We start from the raw sequence: 19,093 nt of genomic DNA on the forward strand, positions 1-19,093 counted from the left end.
AACATAACAACCCGCCGCTGCTGCAGAATAGTTGCAAATAAAACCTCCAGTAATTTGCAGGAGACTGGGCTGGACTATGAGCAGTGTGAGTCCCAAGACAGAAATCTGATCTTCATGCTGTCATACCACATAGTACAGCTCGTAAAAAAAAAAGCTCTACTGTAAGTGCACAACAGTAGGAGAACACTCCAACGTTTAAAAGGAATAAATAAATAAATAAATAAATAAATAAAACCAAAGCAATCAGAGCAGTGCTGTCTTTGAACTAAGAATTAGCAAGGCATGTTTGAGTCAGAGTTTGAATTGAGTGAGCTCTTTACTTCTGTGTGTTCAATGGAAGATAAAGGGCTAGAATATAATAAACTGGGATGGATGAGTGATCAGAGTCAGCCTGATCAGACCTGCTGTGTTTCCTGTTTGTCATGTATAAGTATATAAATCATTAGATATGCCTCAGTATATTCTTAGTCAGATGACAGCGACTGCATACACACACCTCTGAGCATGCATCATGCGTGCTGCAGTAGGCTCACATTGGTTATGGTGACACAGCACCCATATACAGCAATCAAGATAATGCACATGTGCATAAAACTTTCCAAAAGAAATAAAAACCAAAAGCACAAAATGAATACAAAACAAGAGCAGACCAATGATGACATCAAAAAGGTTGTTGTAGAAATATCGGCTTGAGAGGGTGTCAGGGGAGGGGCTCAGCATGGGGACCTGGAAGCTTTTAGTTTGATTTAGCTCTCCACCAAGGACCGGGTGTTCACTTGTTTTGTGTGTATTTTTTTTTTTTCCTTTTCTTTTTTTTTTTTTTTTAAATATTATTTTTTTTTGTGTTTGTTTGTTGGGGAAATGTCTCTGTCTTTTCTCGCTTTTTTTCTTTCTTTTAGTAGGGAGTGAAGCGACTGTACCCTCCTCTGTATAGGCTAGCCTGCAACATCAAAGATGAAAAAGTACCAATCAGTATTCAGGTGACAGCTTTAGTCGGTTTTTTCTTTCTCCACAAATCTCCTTCCTTTTTCCAGATATGTTTTATAGCGGCAATTATCATGAAGCAGATTGACAGGTTAATATATATATTTAAGCCCATACTTTATTTTGTGAAATTGATCCTCTAATTGCATACATTTAGAGTGTGTGTTAGGAACAGGGTCAGCAGGAGTTAAGGTGGATTGGTGGGTTTTCTGAGCTTCATTAAATAAGTCATTTAAATTATTTTAACCATAGAGGCAAAAAAAAATTCTTCTTTAAAAAAAAAATAGAAATACTTTTTTTTTGTTATATTCTTGAATTAATTACATTAAACGATACTTTGAAAAATGATGTGCTTTTTCCCTAGAGGAAAAATATTCCTTTTTTTGGGTAGTAACAATATCCGAGATTCAACCAAAGCAGGATAAGTTCAGAGAGGTTTAATCACAGCTCCTTTTCAAGTCTAGCGGAGGTGTCTGCACCTTTCAGGAGGGGCAAACCACCACAGGATATTAGCCCTTAGATTTAGCACCATGCTCAAGATATCTAGGGCAGATACACATAAAGCATGCAAGGGGGCCTATGCATGCACACCTGCACATGCACGCACACACACACACACACACACACACGCACACACACACACACAGTCCCTCCTCTCATCTTTCTGTGGCTCTGCTGCAATTAAGAATTCAGACAAACTCCAAAGGCTACTGAATGTCTTCAAAGGCTAATTTTTGCCTAATTTTGGGGAGCCCTCTTGCTTCTACAAAACTTTTTATCCATAAGAGATGCTTCTTTCTGTATGCTGAAAATGAGCAGAGAGAATTTTCAAACCTCAACCTCAGAGGAACTAATTATTGTATAGCTTTTAAATGCAAAAATGACTCCTTTCTGCTGGAGACCCATTAATCATATATGATTAAAGAATTAGGAACCAAACGGGTCTTTTCTCCTCGGCTCAACAGTCTATTAGATGTTGGCCTCGGCACAGAGCTCAGTCCCATCTCCCTGTAGCCTTGCCACATGTTCAACACCACACAAAACACACCAGCACACACACCCTCCCGAGTCCGTGTTAACTCCCTGAGCTCCCAACACACACAACATTAGCTCTGATATTTTTGGGGGCCAAATCCTGTCTTCTACTTTCATCGAGACGACGATTAAAGTGTCAGAGAAATGGAAGGAAATTTGGAGGAAAAAGAAGAAAGAATAAAAAACATTCAAGCACATTTTTAATTAAGTAAATGAAGAGGAAAAAGAAATGTCTTAATTAATGAAAGCTTTTAGCTAGCAGCTGCACCGGGGAACTGTACGCTTTTTTTTTTTTTATGTTGTTGAAAAATTGCATGCATGCCAGAATAGTAAATTTGACTCATTTCTCAAGCACAGAGCATGCCTCCGATCGAGCTTGTGGGTAGGAGGGGAGGCCGAGACAACTCCCTCCCTCCGTCTTGCTCTCTTTTTTTTTTAATGTCCCACGGCACGCTGCTGCATGCGTTTGATGGTCCTTAATCTCTAGGTTTGGTCTGCGAGCCCGGTCCCATCCCCTCATCATCATCATCGAAAAGAAAAAAAAGAAAAAAGAAAAAAAAAGAAAACAACCAAAGAGAAACTCTCTGTTTAAAAAAAAAAAAAAAAATGCTCTTTTATTTATCATCATTTTTCATCTTTGATGTTACAGTAGCTGCAAAAGCTAGCTAAAAACAGACATTAACAATTCAACATCATCCCTTCAAGTTTCGTTTGGTTTGAATGGGAAAAAATAAAGATGACCCAACTCACTCTGCGGAGAGTTGAGGGATGTAGAATGAAGAGAAAGCTTGGAAATGTAGTCATTAAGATGCAAAGTTGATTAAAAAAACAAAACAAAACAAAAAAAACACTGCAGTGATCATTCATTCTCATTTCAACAGGAACTCGTGTGAAATCAATATTGCATGAGGTGAGCTTGCATGGCGTAAAGCAACATGAGTTTGTTGCACTAAATGTCTGAGCCATTTTCCACATGCTGGGGTTTTTACAGTACTGCTCAGCTCCACTAGGGAGTGCCAGATAGCATGACAAAAACTAAATCAATTAATGAATAAATATATAAATAAAAACCAGTGACTGCAGTCTCTGGTCTTTACTTCAGAGTGTGAGTTGTGTGTGTGTGTGTGTGTGTGTGTGTGTGTGTGTGTACTAGCTTGTGTCGTGATGTTTCACACAGGGTGCAGACAGACAGAAACGGACAGCGGTGTCATAGACTTACCATAGTCCCCACACTGTATGTGGCGGCAGGGCCAATCGTGTGGTGGTAGGGATCTGCTGTTGCATAGACTCTGCCATAGCTGCACAACGGGAGGCACAGAGAACATGGTCATTGATCTATCATTGACGAGGAGAGCAGAACATTTATGCATGCTTGTTTAATGCTCAACCCCTCAAGTCAACTCTTTCAAGTCTCTAACACAATCAATTATTTCCCTCCTCAGCCTCCTGGGCTTCCTACATTATACAAGGGGGTTCAAAAAGGGGAGTTCAAAGGTTGGTGAATTATACTTGTCTTCTCATTGTCATCTTGATTAGGTGGATGGAATAGGTAATGAGCACAGAGAGAAAGAGAGAGAGAGAGAGACAGAGAGAAAGGAAGATGCAGAGAAGGAAACCCAGTTGGAGCTGGAGGGCTTGGTCTCTCACCCTGTTCTTGTTTACCCAGGCTGCACACTGGGCTCACGCCCCTGTCTTTTCATTGTTGCTGGTTTGGAACTAATCCTTCCAATTTCCTTCTGAGACAGGACAAGATGTGTCTGCCTTATTTATTTATTTACTCGACTTCACATATTCCTCTATTTACTTTCTTTTTTTTTTTTTCTTCAATGCTTGCTTGCAAATGAGGGTCTGCACGGAGCAGATAAGGCACACCCAGCCAAGGACTGAGGGCACCAAATCAACCAGGAATAAAAAAAAAAAAAGTGGAGAGAGGAGGAAATTCTCCTAAAGGAGACAACAAGACATACAGCGTTCATGCCTTTCGCATGAGCTACATTGAGTTATATAAGATCTAAATATGGCTCGGCCCATTTAAGTCCAGCAGCACCCAAGGTCAGTGAGTAGGACATGAAATCAGAAGGGCTGTCTCGGCTCCTTGGGGAGGAGTCCGGTGCCATGAGATGGTCAGGGGAAGTCTCCGTGGTCCTCTTATCTTCAGTGAGCACCGAACCCCACAGGCCCACTAAAGCTAATATATCTACAAAATGACTCTCACCAGAGTGGCACTGCTGACGGCCGACAGGTCAAACCCGCCTGTGCAATGTCACAGAGCCTCAACAGAGCTGATGGGAAGCCGGCCGGGTCTTTACATTGTGACTGGCTCCTTTAAAAGGCCTTTTTGAGACATTATACTGCTGGTATGTATGAGCTCTGTTTAGTTACTTAAAGGGCTTTGGTAGTACGGCTCATGTGCATTGTAAGCTTTTCAGATAATAAATGTTTCATATTTTATTTTAGAGGTTTTCACACACCTTCCACAGTTCTCATGACCTCTTTTTATGATTGGCTGACTGCTGCATGGTTAAGTCTGATAAGGTATTGCTGAGACAATACAGACAAACCCCTATTGATCCAATGGGCATGACCGCTTATTCAAAAGGAAACAAACAGACAAAGCAAAACAAACAACTTGGAGGTGAATTACATTAAATCTCAGGGAAAAGTATAGGCAAGAGAAACAGGAATTAAATCACTCCGAGAGGGGGAAGAGAAAAAAAAAAGCTGCTGTCCAATTTCTGCTCTCGCCGAGCACGGCTGCTCATAATTCGAGCCGCGGCGAGGCCTGATAAATCTTACATTATCGATATGATCTTCAGGCTCTCAGGCAGGGTGTACGTTATCACAAGTGACATGCTCAATCCTTCCCAGATTAGATTCCCAAACCAGCCCACATCCCGGCTGACAACGGCTTTCAGGGGCCGAAATGAATCAGCGACGCCTCCTCAAACGGAGCACACCTGAACCAGAGTGACATCACTCAGAAGTGATAGAGTTCCTGCAGGTCCATCTCTCCCTCTCCCCGTCTCCCTTCAGACCTGAGGCCATTCATAAATACCACAGTGATATACCCACTCTCCCATCACAAGCGGAGAGCCGCAACATATATCACTGCTTTTTCTCATCGAGTCCAACAAGGTTACTCTTGTTTTCTTTGGCTCTGAGTTAAAAAGAATACAATGGTTTCCTTAATAGATGAGATAACTGGAGACTTGAGAAGGAGAAAAAACCTCCAAGAAACACAAATAAAGCAGCTCCTCATTCATCAAATCCATTCTCTATCTACGTTTGGCCCACAGATGTGTCGCTTATTTTGTTGGAGAACTGTTGTATTTAATTAAAACAAATATCCACCTTTTGCTTCTTCTACACTGATAGATCTCAATCTGTGATGTTCAGTTTAATCCAATAATTACATTTATGATTAAGTATGTTTTGTAGTGCACTAATTTTCCTCCAATCTTCTTCATTTATTTCTACTTCAGTCAGTAATTGCCTCTATTCCACAGCCCTAAGGATCAGATTGTTGTTTTAAAATCAACATGCACATAAATATAAATACCCAGCTGAACATAGTATCTTACAAAGCTTTATGTTTTATTTTACACTGAACTCAACATGCATGTTATCTGCATTACAATCTGTTTCTTATGCAAACTACTGATGGTAAAATGGAGTTTATCGCTGCTCTAGTAGCTGAAGAAAGAGACTCTTGACATTTAGATCTAAAAAATAATGTTCTGTTAATTTGAAATAGCTTTTCGAGCTGTGCCGAAAATCTTCACATTGTCTTGATGGAAACATACCCAAAATAATAACAAAATGGACTCAGAGATAAAAGAAACATGAGTCTAATGAATGAAATATTTTAAAATGGACTTTGCCTTTAAGACCACTGTGATTACGTAATGATTCATATATTGATTCCTGATGCTTATATTTATCTTTATACGTTCCTTCTACAACAGATCACTTATTAAAAAAAGATGAAAACGGCATGAGAAGGATTCTCACCTGTCACTGTAAGCAGCGGTGGTGGTGGGCTGGGCAAATCTGTATGCTGCATATCCACCCTGCAAAAATACCACAGTGTTAGTTAATCAATGATTAAGCACAACCGGCACAGAGAAAGGTTAGCTCTCTGAGACACACGGAAACAACAATACAGATATAGAATAGACTCTTAAATTGCCTTAATAGTTAAATGTCACTGCACAATGTTTTGACCAGTAAGATACATTCCTTAAAATTGCAGGTAGCCTTTCAGACACCAGAGGGGGCTGTTTGATATATGGTGTATTAGGCAGGTGGTGGTAACAGGGGGATGAATGATGTTCTGAGAGGTTGAATATAAGAGAGAGGGGGGGGGGGGGGGGGTGTTCGGGGAAGCAAGTCACTGACACTATGCACTCATCCCAGTAACAGCAAACAGCATAACAGAGGCCACGTGAGCCAACTCCCTAAATTCAGCCCATTTTTAGATTGAGGAGGCTCTGCTGTTACATTATTGAAGAGCCCCTTTTTCCTTTACACGACCCCCCTGGCTCTCAAATGAAGTAAGAAGGCAGAAGACGGTCGGACCGTTGGGGAGTCAGGACCGCTGTATTCATTTGCCGGAGTGGGGAAGGAATTAAAGACCTCATTGTGGAGTGCTGCTATTACTCTCTTTGAAAAATGAAGCTGTTCTCCCACTGTTTTTCTATTAGTGGCAGTGGAGTGTGTGCCCATCTGCGTCCATACGGTGGATAGGTGGCTTTTAATAATGCATGTTTTCATTCATTTTTAAACTCGAGGGGGAAGACGTCCGATGGAGAGCGGTAAAGGCGGAGAGGCAACGGTGCGATGGTTGCGGCTGCGGCTGCGGCTGCACATGAAATCAGGTCAGGGGCCGCAACGTTGAATCCCGCTCCCCCCCAATTCCCTTCTAGGATTTCCACTGGGACAGGAAGTCGCAGCACTTGAGGCAGATGACTTCCTGTGGGACGACCATGCCTTGGGACTGTGCTGATTACAGCAACAGCCTGAACAAACACGGACCAATAAATCACTCTCCAACATTGTCAAATCCTGCACACAACAGTGCAGCACATTTGTTATTTTGTCTGTTTTGTGTGTGTGTACATGTGTGTTTGTGCATTCATGTGTTTTGACATGGAAGCACATGCACGCCTACACATACAGTATGTATTAGCACATGCGACATATGTGGAGTATATTTATGTGTGTATGCATTCTGTATCCCTCTACTAATGTGTTAGCAGGTCATCTATTTCCAAAATGAAGCTTCGACACATCGGCTGGCTGTGTCCACTGACTGATCGTGGAGGACACTAAGGGTCTAAGGGATGGCTTCCTCTTGGTCACTCGAGACCTTCACACACACTCAGCCAGTCTGAAGCAGTGCAGTGGCCAGTGCCAAAACTAATGGCAGTAAAGCACCAGGGGCTGGCCTGACTGGTTGAGTGATGGACCGACCTGGCCAGGCCTTGGTCAAGGGACACCGGGGTGCAGGACTTAGCTGGAGGTGGCCGAACAAGTGTGAGAGACAAACAATATCAGTCAGAGCACAGCCCATGTCTCTTCTGTGGCGGTGGGTGTCGCTACCATAAAATCCAGTGAAATACAGTCCTATCATGTGGGCTGGTGTGTAAGTCATATATCACTGGGGTTCAGCATTTCGTTCCCAGACACTGGTCGTTGTCAGGGTGAAAGTGAGAGGCAATTGTCATTGCTGCTGTGCCCACTGTCATCTCGCTATCTCAGCAGACGGCAGCAGGAAAGAAAAAGGCAGCAGAATCAAAGGGACAAATTACATCCCCCCGCAAACGTTTGGACTGATGTCAAAGTGGGGCAGCGTGGTAATTTTAGCATTATCTCCACAGCCTCCATGCTTTTCTCTGTCAAGGGCGACGTGCAGCAGGGCCAGCCCCAGATGTGACCCTGCCTGCACGGACAGCTCCAGAGGGACGGCTAATCCCTTTATCTGCTGCTGCTCCTCTTATCTCCCACATGGTGATGGCTGGGAGGAACCGGCTCCACTCAGGCCTGCACAAGACCCCCTGGGGCAGGCAGGGATATCCCAGCCAAACCCTTGGAGTGTACACAAACACAAAAACAGGAGAGAGAGAGGAGCGAGAAGTGGGGGAGGAAGGGGGCTGCAGAAGACAAGCCACCCCAAAAACCCAGACAAATCTAAAGCAAGAAATGACCTAACTTGACACGGGACACTGAGCCCGGGTTTGCCTCTTTGCCAAAGTCTGAGATCATAGGAGGAGAGAAGAGAGAGAGGAGGGGAGGAGCTGAGGGGGTTTTAAATTTTGTTGTCGGGTTTCTTGGCACAGCAGACAGAGGCCTAATCGACGCCGGCTTGGCAGCAAGGCTGGGAGAATGCTGAGGGCTGAGGGGATCACGTTTTTGTCTCCAGGGCTGGGCTTTTTGTCTGCTTTACTTCTGTTTCATCTAAGCGGGGCAAGAAGAAAAAGCTAAATGTACTTACATAGATCTCTGCACCATAGAAGCCATCTTGGTACACCACCCTGTAAAAATTGAAGGAGAAGAAAAGGAGCGTTAGTTGATTTGGTGTGCACGCTACCCAGCCGAGTCTCAGCTCTTGGTGTTCTTTCTATTTCAACCATTTGTAGGTCTGTGGGGTCAGCTCTTAGCCGCTTTAGTGTACTGTACCACAAATAATGAATGACACATTAAAGCGAAAAGTGCAACCGTTTCACATCCCCGTCCAATTTTCTGCTGTGGTAAAATTGTTTGTCTTTCCAGTTGCTGCAGTGTTGTCAGGAGGGCTGGTGGTGGTGGGGAGGAGGGGGGAGGACAAAAGAAGGCAGCGAAGGAGCTCTGTCACATGACTCCGCTATATAAATCAACCAGCTGCCATCAGTAGCAAAGGGCCCCGGAGTGGGTGGGAGGGAGGGAGGGGGGGGGGAAGGGGACGTGGGGTTTCCAGTCCCAGCTTCAGTTGCGAGTCTCTCTGCAGTAAGACGGATTCTGATCTAATCACAGATAGACAGCTATACTGGGCCCTCGGCCGGCCCTCCGTCAGACCTCTCCCACGGCCACACAGACCACTGCTGATAAGAGATGAGTGTGAGGCAGGGGCTGCACAAAGCCAGGAGATCAGCATAGGCCCTGGTCACAGTCCAGTGAGATCTGCACCTGTTATACGCTATCTCAGCCCTCTACAGCTCTCCCTGTGGCTTTGTTTGTTCCTCCTTTGTCAACAGAAAGCGTTCAAATATAAGGATGAGCCAAGACAGTTACGGCATATACATAGCTAGATACCAACAACGATTCTATTCCCTCAAGACCCCTTTAGAACAAATGACAAAGTAAATGGACAGCAACACCTGATAGCTGGTAGTTGAAATCAAACACTGGAATAGCTAGATATTGAAGTTTCACAAAATTGAGTGAGCTCAGTCCAATCCTCTAACTCTAACTTGTTTTGTCAATATGTAATGATACTCATCACCTCAATCCCTCTTAGGCATAACGTTCAGGCTCTTAAAACGTAATCATGTAAATATATGGCAAATACCAACTGAGACACCTACACTTTGAATGTAACATGCAAATGATGTGTGCATGAAAACAGAAAAGACAACCAGGAGCAAATACTACAACATGAATGCAATTAAAAAAGTCTGGCACCTATCTGAGGTTCTCATTGTTTTTTTTTCTTAGATTGAGGTTAGAGATTTGATACTTACGCTCCGTAAGCTGGGATCGGTGGTGGTGGTGGAGCTGTGCGGAACGTGTTGTACACAGCCCGCCCCCGACCCCGCAAGTGGGCACCCCTATAGGCCACTGTAGCGCCTGTGGCAGGATAGGGAAACCCTGTTACTAAGGAAAGAGAAAGAAACACACAAGAGAAGAGAAAATGACTTTCAGAGAACATCCTCGACTTGGCATTGCTTACCTTATGACAGAATACATTAGAGAGAGACGTGTGGCACTGCTTTCCCTATGACAGAATGCATTATGGGGAAGACAAGGAAACAATAGATTTAATCTTTTCTAGGTGCGCCTCATCGAGCACTCTCCCCTTTCCCAGCTCGCTGCTTTGTGCCGTACTCAGCAAGGATCCACATTTGCTGTACGCATCCTTTCCTGATGCCTGGTGAGGGGCAGCCTTGAAGCATAGGCAGGTAATGGATGCAATACCACTAGTTTCGCACCACGGCTTTTGCATAGTTTAGATACAATGGGCTAGCAGTGAGGAGAACAGTGGGGGAGTGGGGGGTGGATGGGGGAGAGGTAGAGGGCGTTTCTAGGTGTTGAGTACAGACAAATGGGAGGTGAAGGTTGTTGAACAACCTGACTAGATGTTCAGAACTTCCCCAAGGGGAAGTGGAGCAGATGGGCTGGACTGTCGAGGCCCAAACCTCAGCATGACCCCATCTCATAACCCATCTGGGACCATCTTTAGCCAATCACACAGCTACATAAGTCCTCTGCTGATGGCTGATGGCTACCAGCGAATCAGGAAAGGGTGAGTTGGGGTGAAAAGGCGTCAGGGTGAGTAGGAAGGGGTCGGAGGGATGGTGCGACAAAACATCTGTGGTCACAGATTAGAGGACAAGCGATGTGATCCTCAGCTCTCTACTTAACCTTCAATCAGTCCAGTGGATGTCTGATTACAAGCTGTGGAGGTGCATACAAACACACCGATCTCCAGCCATGATTAAGTAGGGCCTCCTCTCTTCCAGCTATCGAAATTCCCTCACAACCCCCTTCCCCTCTATTCTTCAGCCCCTCTCCCTCCCCCAACACCTAGTCCATCACAGCACAGCCATCCCCATTATTCTTCATCCCCAGCAACAACCCCTTTGTCACCTTATTCTTCTTTATTCATTTCCATGACATGTTTTGGGTGAATTCACCACTGACACATTTGCACTGTGATAGGTAGTGACGACGCTCCTATCTGGTCTCGTTGGAAGGGGGGGGACGGGTGGCTCAGTTGGAGGGAGTAAGGCAGGTTAATAACATGTATCCAAGGCGTTTAAGATGGAACCCACCGCTGCAAAGAAGACAGCAGACAGTCCCTCGCAATCGCAGATAAACTAGACTGCAATGAAGATCCATGGTAGCTCGTATATAACCCGGGCGTATAGGTTTCTGCCTGGGGAATGACGGCCCCGGCGTTACTGTGCCGTTTGCGGTATTAACCCTGCAGGTGCATGAGACCAGTGAGCATCCTAATGAACGATGCACACCCTAGCCCCGCTGCTTCAATAAAGCTGACAGGGAGACAGATTAGTAGTCCTTTTAAAAACACAGAGAGCCAGGTTTAATGTCTTCTGCCATTAACATCATGCTCCATTAGTGGGTCCGCACACATATTCAAACTCTGCGTCTCATTTGGCCAGGTAACGCCCACATAGCACCCCCCTTCCAACCACCCATTGAGGTGCAGGGCACTTTGTTTGCTGCCAACGTACCAATAGACTGCCTGGACTTGCAGGGTGCCCCCCTTTCCCCCAAGTGATTTATAATACTGACCTTGACATTTAAATTAGTCTCTTTTTTTGGAGCGGTGGACATCTCAGCGCAGTTGCTAAAGGGCGCAAAAACAATCCTCTTTGATAATTTCGGAGGTGTTTTTTTTTCTTCCCCCCCTCTTCTTAACAAATCGCCACTATTTCAGGGCCTCAGAAAGTCCAATTGCTCTTTTTTTGGGGGGGAATTTGTATGCAATATGCATGCATTGATGTATGTGAATGTAAACTCATAATGAGTTGGCGATAGGCTACACTGCTTCAGTAATAACCCATAAATCAAAGGCACTGTCACACCTTAGTAAGCCTGTGAAAAGCAACAACAGCCACGGTGTATGAAAGCACAAACCTGGTCTAGCCACCAAAGTCAAACACCTTTTCCAGGAGGGGGGCTGGAGAAAAATATGAGTTATGTGCTGGAGGGCGGCGGGGTCACGCTGCACCTCATATGTCATATGTGTCAACTTGAGAGAAGCTCAATACCTGCAGAGCCAGTTGGACCTGAGGTAATCCAGCTCTGTGCCAATGATGGGGTCATAACCGGCTCCCATAAAGAAAGATCTGATTTTCCACAAGGTTGATCTCTCTAATACTTCCTGCTCAAATACATCGGGCAATGAGCACTTAATCCACGCACTGGGGACCAAAAACAGCTTAATCTAATCAAGAGTCTGGAGCTTAATTATCCCCCTAACGTACACTCCAACAATGAGTGGATCTGTCTACATATATTAAGATGGCAATTAGCCTTTTCTTTTCTGTCATTTACACAGCTGGTAGCTTTTCATGAGTCCTCAAGAAAACTCCACCTCAGTAGCAGAAAAAAATATGAATTGGTGAAAGAAAATCTACTCATTTCCTGTCTCCTTAGGAATCGGCTGCAGAGGAGAGTTTCTCTGTGTGTTAGCCTGAGGGAACTGACCATACGAAGGGATTTCTAAATGGCAGCTGTCCATGGTGCTGAAAACATCCCACATGAGGAATAATCCAGAAGAAAAGTTTGCCAATTATTTTAAATGAGCTAAACAACACAATATGTGCTGCAGTAAGTGTTGCATACAGATCTACCTCCCAATTTGTTTTGTCTAATTTGCACTAAATGAATTATTTCCATGTTTCATTGTGATATTAATCCACGCAACTTGTTTTTTCTTTGTATTTTCTACTATAAATGATAAAATGCTGATTTAAAAAGTGATGTATATGCATTATTACACACACATCCGGTGCTTGTGTATGATTAAAAGCGTAGGTGTGCATATAAAAATAATACAAAATAAAACTAAAACACTTAAATAAGATAAACAATGAGTCATTAAGTGTTGATATTTAAATAACAATTTAATTTGTCTTTCGAGCCAAACCAAAATATCTCAGGTTCTAGCTTTTCAAGTGTGAATATTTCCTTATGTTCTTTGTCTTATAGGATATTAAAATTAATTTTTTGGGGGATTTTGTATTTTTGACTGTGGGGACGAAACCAGACACTAGACTTGAGAATAGGATGTAAACAGAAGACAATAGATAATTAAATACAGATAATTAAAACTTCATATATATATATAAATACATAAATCTACATACTGTTTACACCCGAAGAATAAACTAATATTTATACTGTATATAAACAAAGCTTTAGCTAATTATAAACAGTATAAACATACACGTACTTACACATGCATTCAGATGGTTGTTGCATGTTATATATATATATATAGAGAACTACATGAATGAGGCATGAATGAAGACATATTTTGGGGTTTGTTCTACTAAAGTTTCCATGTAAACCAGATCAGAACACAATTAAACAGAAGCACAGATACTGGATGCCAATCAGCTACCACACACACCATGATTTGCACCATTGCCATTTTTTTTTTATTACAAATCCCTCCATTTGACTGGGAACCCAATCACCTTGCTCCTCTTTCCTGGACCCCCCTCCTCTGCAGCTCCCCACCCGCCCATTCCACCTCCCTCCAGCAGGGCTCTGGGGGACGTTTGGGTGTTAGGTGGCAACAGAGGGACATGGACCCAGGGTTGGCGCCGCCTGCCTGTACCCTAACATCCACTCCACCAAACCCCCCCCCCCCCCCCCCCCCCCCCCTCCTCCTCCTCCTTCCTCCTCCATCAGTAGGAGGAGCCAATCTATCCCTGCAAGAGGTTAAGAGCGGGGAGCCGGCATGAGGCTCTCATCCGTCATTCTCCTGAATGGGTTTTGAGGACAATAAACCTGTAGCGCCAGGACGAATGGAGACGAAGTGTGCTGTCACCGAGCCAGGATTTATGGCTCCCAATTTCACTGATCTCCCGCACAGAAATGAGGACTGATAAACAGTGATTAATCGCCTTTATATCCTATTTTACTCCCACCAAAAGTATATTAACTGTAGCTATGATGATTTTGGAATACGTCCTGTGAACCTGATTCTTGTTTTTATTCCCACCTTTCGGAGGCATGGTCAGTGTGTTTTTTTTTTTGTTTTTTAAAAGCCAAAATGGCGTTTTTGGCGCTCATTAGGGCAGTTTTGTTTCAAAAATGTATCTCTTATTTATGTCTCCCATCTTCCCAGCTGGCAAGCATATGTTGTCATTTAGGCTTGGCAAACTCCAGCACCATGTCAAGACGACTTGAAAAATTAGCAGCCAATAAATCACCCAACCCCTCCTGCTTCCCCTGCCTGGAGTGGTGGACCACACTCCCTCTGATTTATGAGATGATTTGGGAAGTGTGTGTGTGTGCGCGAGTGTGTGTAAGTGTAAAATGGAGAAAGTGCGCATGAAAGAGGGGACATGTATTAGTGTCTGTGTTCTACATAGGTTATCTTTTTCTGTATGCTGGAATGCTTTGGTCTGAGTGTGAAAAAAAGAGAAAGAAACAGGGCAGAGGGCTAGTTTTGGGTGTGTATATAGGCCAGTGGAATGCATGTTAATATAAGTTGAGACTTACTTAATGTCCAGATGTTTAATTTCTACCTGCCTGTAGCATAGCATGTATTCAGTACGTGTAATCATGTATTTCAGTACGTGAATGCCCCTGAATGCACAGGGATGTGTGTATGTTTGCATGTGTGTGTAATTATCGGTGGAAGATGTCGGAACCGAGCGCGAGTCGGGGGGAGGAGGAGGTGCGTGGGAGGCAGGGGAGGAGGTATGGAGGGGGTGAGGGGTTGGGGATGAAATAAAAATGATAGATGACTGCTTTCTGTCATGGACAGTTATTTAGAGGTTCGCCGTAAAGCTGTCCGGGGAATGAACAGATTTTAGTCTAATGAGCAGAAAGGAAAGCCGTTAAAGTGGCGCGATGTGCTCAGCACTTCTTCCAAATGAAATAGTACCATTTCCCCCTCATTAAAATGCAAAGGGTTCATATAACATACAGCAATAAAGCTGGCATGTCGAGGCAGAGAGAGATAGGGAAAACCCCACTGAGCTCATCTCATTCCTCCATTACTGAGACCAGAAGGAATACCGGCCTTCAACAGGGTAGGTGCCAACAATATCGCTCACTCAATCTCCCTTATTCGGTTAGCTCTGTAAAAGTCAATCTGGCGCACTTGGCAAATCCATCCACAGCAGCAGCCTCCACAATCTGATAACAGTTGCAGGGGCGCTTGCTCTTGAAATCATTTTTTTCAGCGTTACAGTTGCACACCGCGCAAACAATGGCTCAGGCTCCCTCAGCCACTCAGAGAAGCTTGGATCATCCACTGCTTATCTGGGGCCGCTCTCAGATTCACTTTGATTTGAGGGGAATTTCATGTTCAGTAGGTTCAGGATGAACCTGATTGTAGAAAATTCAGGGTTCAGATTGGGATTGGCAGCGTCTGATAGTGGTCTCGGGTACAGTGCGGTGCATGTGGTGGAAGGTACACAGTAAAACAACCTAGAAAACTAACTGCAGGACAACTAGCGAATCTTACCGGCATACAGTTCAGGACCATAGACAGCTCCTACCACTGGATTCAGCTTCCAGCCTGGTGAACAAAAGAAAAACTCCAATGACAACAAGAACTAAACAGATATATTATTGTTTTTTTGTGTGTTTTTCTTACACAGTTCAGCACTTACCATTCGTGTAAGGGTTGGCCACTTTTTTGTTTGTCATCACTCGTGCTGTTGCATTGTTCACCTGCTCAAAGCAACAAAACACAGCAACTGTTATTACTGACCTCCACACTTACTATCCACATGTCCAGGATGGGCCAAAAGCAAGCAGCAACATAAGAATAAAAATAGATAAATAAATAAATGATTATGCAAATTTGTAGCACTTTGGTGTGATTGAGTTTGGTTCACCCTTTCATGAATTTATTCATCATTTCAATTTTCTTTACAGATTATTCAATTACTGGAAAGAGGGGGGAAAGCATGCACCAATTACCCACAGATATGAATAAAAAAAGAAAAAGAAAGAACATCCTCCAAAATCAGTAATTGGTTGGATAAACAAATGGATTCCAAAAGAAAAACACAGACAGTGCTTTGATTTTCTTCTATTGACCTGATGAGAATGACTGAGTGGGAGCACCGCTCGTCGTAAACAAGAGCAGCATCAGAGCAGGCAACACTAAACGATGGTGACAGGGGAATGCAGGCCTTCTCAGATTTGACATGAACCCAGAGTATGATGGCATGCATTCATTCTGCATTGTCAGGTAATGATGGACAACTGGCGTGTCCAGGTTGACATGTATGGATCCCGCTTTCTACTGAGAACAGGTTATACACACCATTATGCATGCATGCATCCAGGCACACACTCACACACACATTCTCAGGGATGCAGATATACTTTCATACACATACACACACAGCCACATGCTAATGCATAGGTTTATAGGTAAGTTGAAGAGGGGTTCGGCTGCAGGCAGGAAGTCAAGAAATATGAGAAAAAGGGGAAAAAATGAAAGCACCTCTATTTTGCGTCCCTCTACGATTGTACCGTTTAGTTTCTCCCGTGCACGATCAGCATCTGTGCTTGTTTCAAAAGTTACAAACCCAAAGCCCTGAGAGTGCCACGTTAGCCACCAGTTGAGAAAAGGGAAGAAGTGAAGGATGGACACACACACACACACACACACACACAAACACACACACACAAAGAGAGGAAAAAGAAAGGGGAAGGGAGGAGAGAAGGGAAAGAGAGGTGAGAAGACAGGAGTAGGTGAGCAGCAGCGGCGGCGGCAGAGTCGAGTTGTAAGCAGCCTGATTAATTAGAGGCAGTTAGTGAGGCGTCAGGAAACAGCAAACAGAGAGATCCGAGGAGGAGAGGATAACAGTGACATGACCTCACACAACAACACCAACAAACCTGCCTGCTTTACCCAATTAAACAGCACAGCACCGGTGCCATGGGTGAATGTCAGGAAGCAGCGGATGCAAAACACTCTGTTAGCTGCCATAATAGTCGTATAATTATCTACACAACTTCAGCAGTGTGCCGCTCAAACGGCCCCGTCTCCCTTTGAAGATATGGGCAACAGGAGAAAGAGAGAGGATGAATTCTCCAAAGAGATGTTAACTTGATCTCTGACTATTTCTAATTCGCTGCACTTATAAGTAGGACATTTTTATTGCACTGGCTCATTGATGCCAAAAAATTGAATGGTGTCGCCGCAAATACCATCCACCGTGATGGAAAGAAGAGCGAGGATATCGGCTATAAAACCTGACCAAAATATACCCAACCTCTCATTTTCATCCCCCTCCTCCCCAACTCTCTGTTTCCCTCGCTCCCCTGGGGGTGGGTTTGTCACTTCCCTGAGTTATGTGGACTGGGATACTGGACCTGAGCTCTATAGAGGAAGCATTAAGATATGCTGGCCAAACAAGTCCCATTCCTTTTGGTTTCTATATATACTTATAGAGGTATGGGCAGGGGAAGAGGGAGCATGGCCGGCGCTGCCTGATAATTGCTTGAGGATGTAATACATGTGAGAGATGGCGAGCAGTGTGATCTCGTATGCATACACAGGATCTCAGGGCTGCTATTCCTAGCATAAATAACACAGGGCCTGTCCTTGGGGAAAGAGAGATAAAGAAATAAATTCAAAAAAGGAATTGAGGGCAAAATTAATCCTTTGGACATTCACCCGACTGTGGTTACCCCCTCTATCTTTTTTTATCATCATGCACAAATAATTAGCTTACAAGAGGGGAGAGTGGAGCCACCATTTTTCAAAGGAGACAAACATATTGAATGCAAATTGCCAAAGCTTCATAGGAAATAGATTGTTTATTAATGGCCTGGTAGGTTCATTATATAGCACACAGGGTGCGGGAGAGAGAGAGGCATCATGGGTAATGGCTTTGTAGGGCACAAACAATAAATGCTTGTTACGGCGGAGGAGGCAGGTTTATCCGGTGCTCAATCTTGTCTGGCAGAGGGGGCTGAGTGCAGCAGCATCGCCGGGTTCCAGGGCTCCCTGCATGCCTGTATATGAGCCCAAACTACTCCCAGGTATGAATGGGAATCAATAGTATTCATGCCTCAACACCCAGCCAGGGAGCCTGTCTCCTTTATGAATGGAAAGCTGTGGAGCTTAGTACACTCTATTAAATGAACAGCTGGATGAGTAGCACTCAGCTGTTCACACCACTGCAGGCTTCACCTGTCCATGGTAGGTGGTTAGGAGACTGATACTGCAGTAAATCCAGCAGCACTGTGGCTATTTTTCTGGTGGCTTGTTGGTATTAAATGTTTGAGAATTCATCGTTTCCTCGAGTGCCTCACACATGATCAAAGATTTGCAATGAAGGCATTGTTAAAAGTCGATTTTTTAGAGGTGAAATTTGAATTGCATCATTTTTCTTATAGTCAATATATTCCACAAAAAAGCCCAAAACCAACGTGTTTCAAGTTCAGCAAAAGCCTGATGTGTCGAAAAATTTAAAAAAAAAATACGTCATTGAGCCACACTGTTACACCAGGTGACATGTTCCCTCATTAGCATGAACACACACTCTAGTTTATTTTCACTCAATTCCACGTACACTGTCCTGCTGCCAGGAAATGCACCAAATGTAAATTACCTCATGGCTGAAAATAGTCCACCAAAAAAAAAGAAGCTCCATTTCTTCCTCTGTGATTAATGTTTTCTAAAAATACTATCACACTCAGCTGTTTTTAGGAAATGACTTACCCCTTTTTTTAAGAATGAAATTATACATTTGAGATGGACTAACACACGTTGTTGGTTTTGGGTTTTTTTCATAGGATTTATTGGCAGTAAGAAAAATATAAACTAACACCTGCTTTATCCTTTAACTGCTGCGCTCGGCCATGAATAATCTGACATAGATGAATTGAATCAGCTTGGATGTGGCCATTTGGAGTAATTAAATGTTTCCATATAGTGCACAGATAACATATGAGTTGAAATCAGCATTAACCTTCAAATTCATTTTAACTAAACAACATTTATTTGTAAAAACCTCCCAGCATGCATTATTCCTATCAAAAGTTATAGTATATTTCATAACAAAATGATAAAACCTGAATAATGTTGAGCTCACTTAATCAACCCTAAGGCTTCAAAGAAGACCAGGTCCCTAAACAAGTG

At 43.7% G+C, this 19,093-nt stretch overlaps 1 protein-coding gene across 3 annotated transcripts in view; it reads right to left on the reverse strand.

Moving 5' to 3' along the window:
- Positions 1-895: 895 nt before the first annotated feature.
- Positions 896-19,093, reverse strand: part of LOC133998985 (RNA binding protein fox-1 homolog 3-like) — a 126,276-nt gene continuing 108,078 nt past the window's right edge. For all 3 annotated transcript variants that reach the window (XM_062438062.1, XM_062438063.1, XM_062438061.1), the window contains 8 exons: positions 16,445-16,537; positions 15,600-15,660; positions 15,452-15,505; positions 9,738-9,870; positions 8,513-8,552; positions 6,031-6,089; positions 3,239-3,317; positions 896-940 (listed from right to left, as the gene is read on the reverse strand). In XM_062438062.1, coding sequence (XP_062294046.1) covers positions 896-940; positions 3,239-3,317; positions 6,031-6,089; positions 8,513-8,552; positions 9,738-9,870; positions 15,452-15,505; positions 15,600-15,660; positions 16,445-16,537 — 564 coding nt within the window. The remainder of the gene's footprint in view (positions 941-3,238; positions 3,318-6,030; positions 6,090-8,512; positions 8,553-9,737; positions 9,871-15,451; positions 15,506-15,599; positions 15,661-16,444; positions 16,538-19,093) is intronic.

This window comes from Scomber scombrus, chromosome 18 (assembly GCF_963691925.1).
Source record: "Scomber scombrus chromosome 18, fScoSco1.1, whole genome shotgun sequence".
In the NCBI taxonomy this organism is placed as follows: Eukaryota; Metazoa; Chordata; class Actinopteri; order Scombriformes; family Scombridae; genus Scomber; species Scomber scombrus.